The sequence below is a fragment of the Falco biarmicus genome, chromosome 16 (genome assembly GCF_023638135.1).
Source record: "Falco biarmicus isolate bFalBia1 chromosome 16, bFalBia1.pri, whole genome shotgun sequence".
In the NCBI taxonomy this organism is placed as follows: domain Eukaryota; kingdom Metazoa; phylum Chordata; class Aves; order Falconiformes; family Falconidae; genus Falco; species Falco biarmicus.
In genome coordinates, this window is record NC_079303.1 from 835,847 (window position 1) to 846,103 (window position 10,257).

General features: G+C 60.8%; 1 protein-coding gene across 1 annotated transcript in view; it reads left to right on the forward strand.

Moving 5' to 3' along the window:
* NAV1 (neuron navigator 1) overlaps positions 1-7,929 on the forward strand; it is a 76,507-nt gene extending 68,578 nt beyond the window's left edge. The window contains 8 exon segments of the mRNA XM_056361728.1: positions 71-230; positions 325-560; positions 668-825; positions 1,014-1,085; positions 2,486-2,682; positions 3,178-3,296; positions 3,544-3,741; positions 4,065-7,929. Of these exon segments, the coding sequence (XP_056217703.1) occupies positions 71-230; positions 325-560; positions 668-825; positions 1,014-1,085; positions 2,486-2,682; positions 3,178-3,296; positions 3,544-3,741; positions 4,065-4,160 (1,236 nt within the window). The 3' untranslated portion in view covers positions 4,161-7,929.
* Positions 7,930-10,257: the final 2,328 nt, after the last annotated feature.

Here is a 10,257-nt window from a genome sequence, read left to right on the forward strand (position 1 = left end):
GGGTCTCCTGGAACTGGTTGCTGCCCGCTGGTCCTCAGGGGCACTAACAGCCCTGTCCTTGTCCACATAGGATTACATCACCAAGATGGATCCTGCTTCCACGCTGGGGCTCAGCACCGAGTCTGTCTATGGCTACAGCATCAGCCACATCAAGCGGGTCCTGGACACAGAGCCACCAGAGCTGCCGCTGTGCCGCCGAGGCCTGACCAGCATTGTTGTGACACTCAAAGGTCAGTGTGATGGCGAGGCTCCATCACTGTCCCTCCCCCTATCTCACGGTGTCGTGGGATGTGAGTAGGACCCTCAGCCCTCCCTTGCCTGCAGGCTTGAAGGAGAAGTGCGTGGACAGCCTAGTGTTTGAGACACTCATCCCCAAGCCCATGATGCAGCATTACATCAGCCTCCTGCTGAAGCACCGGCGGCTCATCCTCTCGGGACCCAGCGGCACCGGCAAAACCTACCTGACCAACCGCCTGGCTGAGTACCTGGTGGAGCGCTCAGGTCGGGACGTCACCGAGGGCATTGTCAGCACCTTCAACATGCACCAGCAGTCCTGCAAGGTGAGGGCATGCTGCAGCCAGAAGTGTCCCCGCTGACCCTGGTGCTGCGGTCCTTGTTGGCAGCCATGTCACGGCCCCATGTGTGACACCCGGCCCGTTCATTGCAGGACCTGCAGCTGTACCTCTCCAACCTGGCCAACCAGATTGACCGGGAGACGGGCATGGCACCAGATGTGCCACTGGTGATCCTCCTGGACGACCTCAGTGAGGCGGGCTCCATCAGCGAGCTTGTCAATGGCGCGCTCACCTGCAAATACCACAAATGGTGAGAGCCCCACTGCACCCTCCACCAGCGCAGGAGGCACATGCATGCTCCCCGCTGCTCTCAGCAAGGTCCCTGGGCTTGTAGAGATGAGACTGCTTGGCTGCTGTGCTCAGATCAGCTCTGCCACAGGCGGGGGTCATGCAGCATGCTTTTCTCATGAATTCTGTCTCTCTCTGTCACTTGCTCAGCCCCTACATCATTGGGACCACCAACCAGCCTGTGAAGATGACCCCAAACCATGGCCTCCATCTCAGCTTCAGGTGGGAATCTTAGAATCATTTGGGTTGGAAAAGACCTTTAAGATCATCAAGTCCAACCATTAACCCAGCACTGCCAAGGCCACCACTAAACCATGTCCCTGAGCACCACATCTACATGTCTTCTGAGCACCTCCAGGGGTGGTGATTCCACCCCCGGCCGGGGCAGCCTGCTCCAGTGCCTGACCACCCTTTCGGTGAAGATGTTTTTCCTCATGTCCAACCTAAACCTCCCCTGGTGCAACTTGAGGCCGTTTCCTCTCGTCCTATCACTTGTTCCTTGGGAGAAGAGATGGATACCCACCTCGCTACAGCCTCCCGGCCGGCAGCTGTAGGGAGCCATGAGGGCCCCCCCGAGCCGCCTCCTCTCCAGGCTGAACCCCCCCAGTTCCCCCAGCCGCTCCTCAGAGCGCTTGTGCCCCAGCCCCTGCCCCAGCCCCGCTGCCCGGCTCTGGACACGCTCCAGCCCCTCACTGTCCCTCCTGAGTGAGGGGCCGAAACTGAACCCGGGGTTGGGGGTGCAGCTGCGCCGGTGCCGAGTGCAGGGGGACGGTCACTGCCCTGGTCCTGCTGGCCACACTGTTGTGCCACAAGCCAGGACGCTGTTGGGCTCCTTGGCCACGTGGGCACACGGGGGGGGCTCACGTTCAGTTTGCCGTCAGCCAGCCCCCCAGGCCCTTTCCCTCCGGGCAGTTCCCAGCCCCCTGCCCCCAGCCCGCAGCGCTGCGTGGGGCTGGTGTGACCCAGGTGCCGGACCCGGCACTGAGCCGTGTTGAACCTCCTACAACTGGCCTTGGCCCATCGGCCCAGCCTGCCCAGATCCCTCTGCAGAGCCTCCTGCCCTCCCCCACATCAACGCTCCCCCCAGCTTGGGGCTGTCTGCAAGCTTACTGAGGGAGCGCTCGATCCCCTCATCCAGATCATCGATATTAAACAGGAGTGGCCCCAGCACTGAGCCCTGGGGACACCCCGTGTGACCGGTGCCAGCGGGATGTAACTCCATTCCCCACCACTCTCTGGCTTGGCCGTCCAGCCAGCTTTTAACCCAGCACAGAGCACACCCGTCCTGGCCATGAGCAGACAGTTTCTCCAGGAGATGCTGTGGGAGATGGTGTCAAAGGATTTACTAAACTTATCACGTGCTTATTGTACATCCCTGGGGACCATCCCCAGGCTAGCGGGGGACAGAGGCCATCACTTCTGCCCCGGGGCAGTCCTGGGGACAATCCTGTGACTGGGAACCTGGATGAGGATCAATCCCCAGGCCCATGCCTGCCATTCCAGAAGGACCTGTTGCCCCAACATTGGGCACATGCAGTGTGGGGGTGCTAGGAGGTCCCCCTTGAGGGTGCTTGGCGGCTTGTGCAGAGACCCAGCCCCGAACAGCTGACTCTTTCCCCCAGGATGCTGACCTTCTCGAACAACGTGGAGCCAGCCAACGGCTTCCTGGTGCGCTACCTGCGGCGGAAGCTCCTGGAGTCGGACACGGATGTCAACGCCAACAAGGAGGAGCTGCTGCGTGTGCTGGACTGGGTGCCCAAGCTCTGGTACCACTTGCACACCTTCCTGGAAAAACACAGCACCTCTGACTTCCTCATCGGTACGGCCCTGCTGCGTGCCTCCCTCCTGCGCCTTGCACTGCTGGGAGCCCCCAGGGACAAAAAAAACAAAGGAGCTTTGGGAGCTGCTGTGCTGCTCTGTGTTGCCCAAGCCCACACAACCAGAAGCTGGTGGGCAATGCACACAAGCGTTCCTCTTCCCTGGGTGGCATTTCTGGCTGTGCCCTATGGGAGCTGTCACCATGGTGTCAACCAAGGCTACCTGTGTCACTGGCACCCCTCCTTGAGCAGGGAGAGCCGTGTTTCCCTAGGCAGGTCTCCCTTTGCCTCGCTCTGCTTTTGGGGGGTACATGGACCTTGGCAGCCTGGTGACTTGCCTGGGAGCTTGCTCTGCCAGACGCTGCTCCCGGGAGGTGGTCGAGCCCATGGCACCCTGCACAGCCAGGCTTGCCCACCTTGGTGCTGTGCTGCCATGGGCCAGTGACTGGAGCCAAGGGACTCGGCTCCCATTTTCGCTCTCTGCCTTCCCCCCGCAGGTCCCTGCTTCTTCCTGTCCTGCCCCATTGGAATTGAGGATTTCCGGACCTGGTTCATTGACCTGTGGAACAACTCCATCATCCCTTACCTGCAGGAGGGGGCAAAAGATGGGCTCAAGGTACACAGAGCTGCCTGGGACATGGGGAAATAAACCAGCGGTGCTTGGGGATGTGCTGATGCAGCAGTCTAATGGGGCACGGAGAAGGGAGGCACTGGGATTTTGGGCACAGGCGACACCTGTCTGGCCCTGCCCTGCCCTGTGGCTTCAGTGGGACATAGCGCTGTTTGGGGACACTCGGGGTGCCACGATGCCGGCTCTGGCAGATGCTGAACAGGTGGCTGCTGCTTGCTCTCCCTGTGTACAGGTCCACGGGCAGAAGGCAGCCTGGGAGGACCCCGTGGAGTGGGTGCGGGACACCCTGCCCTGGCCATCAGCACAGCAGGACCAGTCCAAGCTGTACCACCTGCCCCCACCCACTATTGGGCCCCACAGCACCGTTTCCCCTCCCGAGGAGCGCACCGTCAAGGACACGACCCCCAGCTCCCTGGACTCTGACCCTCTGGTATGTCCCTGCTGTGCTGGAGTCTGCATGTACGTGTCCCCGTGTGTCACCTCGAGCGGGCTGTTACAGCTGATGCACCAGGGCCTGTCCCTCTGCGCTGCTTTGGCATGCTCAGCCGTGAGCATCCCAGCTGTGCCCAAGGCCAAGATCCTGGTGACAGGGATGGGTTTTGCAGCACCTCTGGGCTTTGCTTTAGCCTCTAAGGAGCTGCTTGGGATGGCTGGTTTGTACGGGAGGGCAGGGAGGGAGGGCCAAGTGGCCTTGGCTTCCCCAGGGCATCTCTCGTCCCACTGGGGCTCGGTGCCATGCTCTTCTCCCTGCAGATGGCCATGCTGCTGAAGCTCCAGGAAGCCGCCAACTACATCGAGTCTCCGGACCGTGAGACCATGGTGGATCCTGACCTGCAGTCAACTCTGTGAGGCCCAGACATGCCAGCCCAGGCAGAGGGGAGCCGCCGCCAGCCACCGCTCCCGCTGGGCTGCTGTTATTTTCCTTTGGTATCCCGGAGCGTGGGGCTGGCGTGCGAGCAGAGGACCAGGGCTCTGGCACGTCCCGGCAGAACGTGGGGAAGCTCAGCTCATCTGTGGGAGAGCGCGAGGTGCCGTCTCTCCTTGCGACCCTGGGGGTAGGAGAATCCTGGTTTCTCTTCTTGTTTTTTTCTGTCTCTATTGCAAACTCTTGGGCTTTGGGGCCAGGGCGACTGATGCAGCCGAGCTCCTGCTCCCGGGAGCCGCAGGAAGGCCCCTGCGTGGGGCAGGGACCCCACAGGAGCCACCTGGGCCAAAGCTGGGGGGCACGGGAGGAGTGTGTGGCCGCAGGACAAGAGTGCGGGCACAAGGGTCTCCAGCTCCCTCTCCACCCAGCCAGGCGTAGCTGAGGGCAGGTGACGACGGAGCCGCTGCTGCAGGGAATGCCTGCCTTGTGCTGGCCGAGGAGGAGTGTGGCGCTCGCTGCTGTCTTTGTACGTTCCCCATGTCACCTGCATGGCAGCCGCTGCGACCAGGACAGCCCAATAAACCCTGCTTTGGTTATTTTCTTTTGTTTCCCCCTCCCATTTTCCTTTGGCCGAGTCCAGACTTCACTTTGGTCCCTTTTTTTGTTCTGGTTCTTTGTTCTCCTGGCCTGGAGCCCGTGGCCCGGTGCCTGCTGCTTCCCTGTAGGCAGCTCCTTTTCCCTTTTGGTTTCTTTTGCAGCTGTTTGTTCCACCACTCAAACCACCTCTGTCATGAAACTGGTGCTCACTGGATATCTCCAGTCCCTGAACCCACCTCTCGGGGCCTTGCAGCTTGGCTGAGCTGGGACTTGGTAGCCAGTGGCAGCGGGATGCTCTCAGAGCAGCCCCTTGCCTGGCAGCTTCCCCCTCCCCAAAGCACAAGGCAGAGTCTGGCCCTGGGGTGGGGTCTTGCCAGGCCAGGATGCCACAGGGCATCCCCTCCCCAAGGTACCCAGCCGTGGCCGAGGCCTGGCCATGGCAGGGGTGTTGCTGCTCCATCCCTGGGCAACTGGCCACCTGCCCCATCCCCTCAGCGCTGCCAGGCCTAGAGGGGGTGGGTTGGTGAGCCATGCCTGGGGTGGTCCCTGTGCCCTTGGCTCCCCGAGGCCCTGTGCCTTCCTGCACCTTGTGGCAGGGTCTTGCTGTGCCCCGTGTCCATGCTCTGGGGACGGCTAGGGCTGCCATATGTCCTCCTGGCCCTACCCTGCAGTGTCACAGGGGGTGCTCCTGGCACAGAGGGGATCAGCCCCAGTGCTGCCACGGTGCCTTAATCCCTGGCTGTGTGGGGAGGGGGCACATGGGGCTGAGGCGACAGCTCTGGCTGCATTGCCCTGTGACTGTCCCCAAAGCCAGCTTGGCTGGGATGGGACGGGGTGCTGGCACTGGCCTGAGCATGGCCGAGCTGGGGCTGCTGCTTTCAGTACCCCTTGCTTGCCCCATGGCTGCAGGGTGCCAGCACCTCCCTCCCTTAGCCCAGCTGCGCTCTGGGCACCCCCTCCTCTCCACTGCCATCCAGCTCAGCTCCCGCATTCAGCTGGGGCCCTGGGGAGCCTTCTGGGGAGCCGTGACCCCCCAGGGCCAGGTCTGCCGAGCCCATCCTGTCCCCAGCCCCTGCCAGGCTGGGGACTGGGCAGCCTCAGACCCTGCCCTGGTGCCATGGCTGGTGTGGCCTTCAGGGACATCTCGCAACCCTCCAAAATGGGCATCTCCTCCGAGACCTGGCCTTCGTGCCTGTGCTGCTCGGAGGCAGCTGCCACCGCTGCCCTTGGTGCTCTCTCGGCCGGTGCATCCCGCCTGGCACATCCCAGCCGTGGCGCGTGTGCCCCATGGTGCTCACTTCGTCTGTCCGACAGCCTCCCCACCGTCTCCCGCTGCCACCCGTGGCCGGCCAGCCCGGCCCCTTGCACAGGGATGTCCCCCCCCATGCGGGCTTGGACGCTAGGGCTGTCTGTTCGCCTTCTCTTGTGTTGCCGCTGTCGGCTAAGGACTCGCTGTAAATAGGTCTGTAGTCGAATGCCCTGCGTGAGTTGGTGGGGCCCTGCTCTGCGCCTCTTTCCTTGTTTCCTGTTTTCTTTCTTTTTTTTTTTTTTCTTTCTTTTTGTACTCAGTGATAACTGTGCTGTGCTGACTTCTTTTCTGATTGTACAAGACACCGGCTTAGCAGCCGCTCGAGGCCGGTGGTGGGGACCCAGCTCTCCACTCCAGCCCCTCTTGCCCCCTTTGGGGCTCCGGTGCCCAGGGCAGGGAAGGGCGCGATGCACCCTTGGGGGCTGTCCCGTGCCTGGGAGCCCTGAGGAGTCCCATGGGCTCACGACCTGCCCTCGCTTTGCATGGCCTGCAGGCAGCCTTGGCTGGGCCTGATTTTTGCCCAGAGAGCCACCAAAATGTGGATCAAACTGTCCCCGTCACCGGCTCACTTGGGGCTGTGCTGCGGGTGTCCCCCAGCCTATTTCCTGCAGATTTGCCCCATTCTTCCCCAGCGTGGCACTGCCTATTGCCCCGTAAGCTCAGCTGGGGTGTGCTGGAGGCGAGCAGCACGCTGGTGTAAATCAGGAGGAAGACCCGACAGGAAGGGCAAGGTTGATGGCAGCGGCGTGTGCTGGGATGGTGGTGCATGGCGGGGGCTTTCACTGGCCTTACCCAGCTGGAGGAGATGGGCCCTGACGGATTCCTCCTGGCTTACACCGAGCACCCCGTGTCCCCAGGCGTGGCACCTGTCTGGGGCGCCTGGGGACCGTGTCCCTCAGGGCTGCCAGGTCTGTGGGCTGAGCCCCTCTGTCCCAGGGGGGATGGGTCCAAGGACTGCACTAACTCATCCCCCTGCTACCCCCGAAGGTGCCGGCTGCCCCCAAGGATGCCTGTCACCCCACAGGAGCCGGTCACCCCCAAGGGTGCCTCTTGCCCCCGAAGGTGCCTGCCACCCCCAAGGGTGCTCGACATGCCTAAGGGTGCCTGTGACCCCCAAAGGAGCCTGTCACCACCCCGCCCCCCCCCCCCCCCCCCCCCAAGGGTGCCTGCCACCTCCAAAGGTGCTCGTGGCCCCTGGGAGCGCCAGGACCCCTCCTGAGGGGGCTGGAGCTGGGAGACGCCAGCACCTCACCCTCCTGCACCCTCGAGCTGCTACTGCCCAGTGGCCTGAACCTTACAATTTTAGCTTTTTTCTATTAAAAAAACAACAACCTTTTTTTAATTAAATAAAAGACAAAATGGACAAATTCCTGTTTTAGATGATCTGTGTAATTGACTGGGTTTTGTGTTTCTTAACTGCATGGTATTCCTGCCCAGGGGTTTTATAGCACTTTTTAAATTTCTCTTTAAGATTTTGGTCCAGATTTCTACTGCTCTCGCCTGTCTTGTCTTTGCTTTTTTCCTTGCATCCTCCAAGTTTGTAAACTCGCTCCATTTTATACCTGATGTTGAGACCCAACCCCACGTTGTACATAGCTGCGGGAACAATCATAGGGAACAAACACCATCTGGACTCTTTCCACGATTAGTTGTTTTTACTTAAAAGAAATTTTAAAAGAAGTATAAAAGGAAGCCAGGAAAAGGCTTGAGGATATTATGAAAGGCAGAAACAAATCCAGCCCTGCACCAAGTCAGCTCCTGCTGCCCACGCTGCCCGCACCAACTGGCATGTCTCTTCTCGGTCGTCTGTCTAACACCATTGGATTCAATAAAGTTATCTCCTGTACTGCCTGGCTGCTGGTCCTGTGTCCCGGCGACCGTGGGCCTGTCCCTGCGTGGGAGAGGGGTAGGACAGTTGTGCTCGTAGCACCACACGTCCACCCCTTTCCTTGGTGGTCACCCCCCTGCAAGACCTGGGGAAGGGGGCTCTGTAGAAACACTCCTGGTTTGAAATCTTGGCTGTGTTGCAAGATGCTGGCGGCGGTTTTGGTGATTGAGACCCCCTCTCCCAAGATCCTGTTCCTGCGAAGCCTGGAGCGTGCAGAAATGCTCCTGGCTTGAAGTCCTGGCAGCTCCGCGAGATGCTGACAGTGGGGGGGATCACCCCCTGGGGCGGCAGGGACAGGTTGCACCTGGAGTGTGCAGGGGCAGTGGTGGGCTCGGGGCAGGTGGGCATCCCCCCAGGCCCCTTTCGCCTCGCCAGGGTTAGTCCCTATCTCCCCTTTAAAAGGGACAGGGTGGTGACAGGTGCCACCCCACATCTCCAGCACAGGGGGACAGATACGTGACAGTGTCCCTTGAGCAGCGCCGGGGGGTGAGGAGGAGGCTGCAGATACCAGCTGAGGGGAAGGGAGGTCCCAGTCGTCCCCTGGGTGTCTCAAAAGCTGTTTTCCACTCCGGAGAGCGATGCTGGAGCTGGGACAGATGCTCCAGGAGCCATTGATTAATGTCAGGGTGGTGGTAAGCTGTAACAGGCTGCAGTGGCGAAGGCGAGGCCAGGAGAGGGCACTTCCCGGCAGCTCCGGGCTCCTCTCCATAAGGGTGAGTTCAAGTAAGTTCGCAATCCTGAACCTGGAGGGTGGGGCTGGATTTGGAGACCCATGGCCCCTCATCTGCAGAGGGGCCTGTGCGTGCTCCCCAGCCTGTGCTGGCCTGTGGCCCTGTGCAGGCAGCAGAAGGGTTCCATGCTGGGCCCTGCACCTGGTGACACACAGGGATTTCGAGCTGGACAGCCACGGTGCAGAGCCACAAGCCTTGAGGAACTGGTCCCCTGGCACAGGGGGTTGCAGAAGGACCACGCGGGGACGATGCTGATGCTTCCATTTCAGCTGGACACGTGTGTTTGGGAGAACTCAGCTGCATGTCTCAAGGGTGACAGGCAGGGGAGGGTCCGATCGGTTTGGGAAACAGCACCCGTGAGTCTCTTTGTCTTTCTAATAAGCCCCCTTCATATATGGGCAGGCCACCATAAGGTCCCCCCGGAGCCTTCTCCAGGCTGAACAACCCCAGCTCTCAGCCTCTCCAGCTGCTCCAGCCCACTGGCCGTTTCCATGGCCTCCTCCAGACCAGCTCTAACAGCTCCATGTCTGTCTTGCACTGGGGACTCCCGAGCTCGATGCAGTGCTCAGGTGGGGTCTTACGAGAGCAGAGAGGGACAGAATCCCCTCCCTCAGCCAGCTGGCCACTCTTCTGATGCAGCCCAGGATACGGCTGGTTTTCTGGGCTGCAAGTGCACATTGCCAGCTCATAGCTAACTTTTCATCAACCATATCCTCAAGTCCTTCCCTGCAGGGCTGCACTCCATCCATCCATCCATCCATCCATCCATCCATCCATCCATCCATCCACCCATCCATCCATCCATCCATCCATCCACCCATCCATTCATCCATCCACCCATCCATTCATCCATCCATCCATCCATTCACCCATCCATCCATCCATCCATCCATCCACCCATCCATTCATCCACCCACCCACCCATCCGTCCTCCAAGCTGTACCCATAGTAGGGATTGCCCTAGTCTGGGTGCAGGACCTTACACTTGGCCTTGTTGAAGTTCATGAGCTCTGCATGGGCTCACTCCTCCAGCCTGTCAAGGTCCCCCCTGGGTGGCACCCGTGGCATCCTTCGCCTCAAGTGTATCGGCTGCACCGCTCTGCTTGGAGTCATCCACAAACTTGCTGAGGGTGCCAGGAATCCACTGTCTATGTCATTGATGAAGATATTTAATAGTTCTGGTCCCAGCACAGGCCCTTGAGGGACACCACTTGTTACTGGTTTCATTTTGAATGTCACCACCCAGCCAGTTCCTTATCCACTGGCCGGTGCACCCACCAAACCCTTACCTCCAGCTCAGAGGCAATCCCACTTTGGGGGTGCAGTTGGGGTGTCACAGCTGCATCATGCCCAGGGATGCACTCGGTGCCCACAGGCCTGGGGTGCGCAGTGGCTTCGGGTGACGCAGCTGCCAGCTGGGCTGGGACCCTGGGGTCCCGCTCCCCACGCAGGCACCGTCTCTCTTGGCAGCAGCGTGTGGACCCCCCGGCCCAGTCCCCCCTCCCCTCGGCGCGGGGCGCTGGCCTGTGCCCCCACCTTCAGCTGGAGCCGCCTCT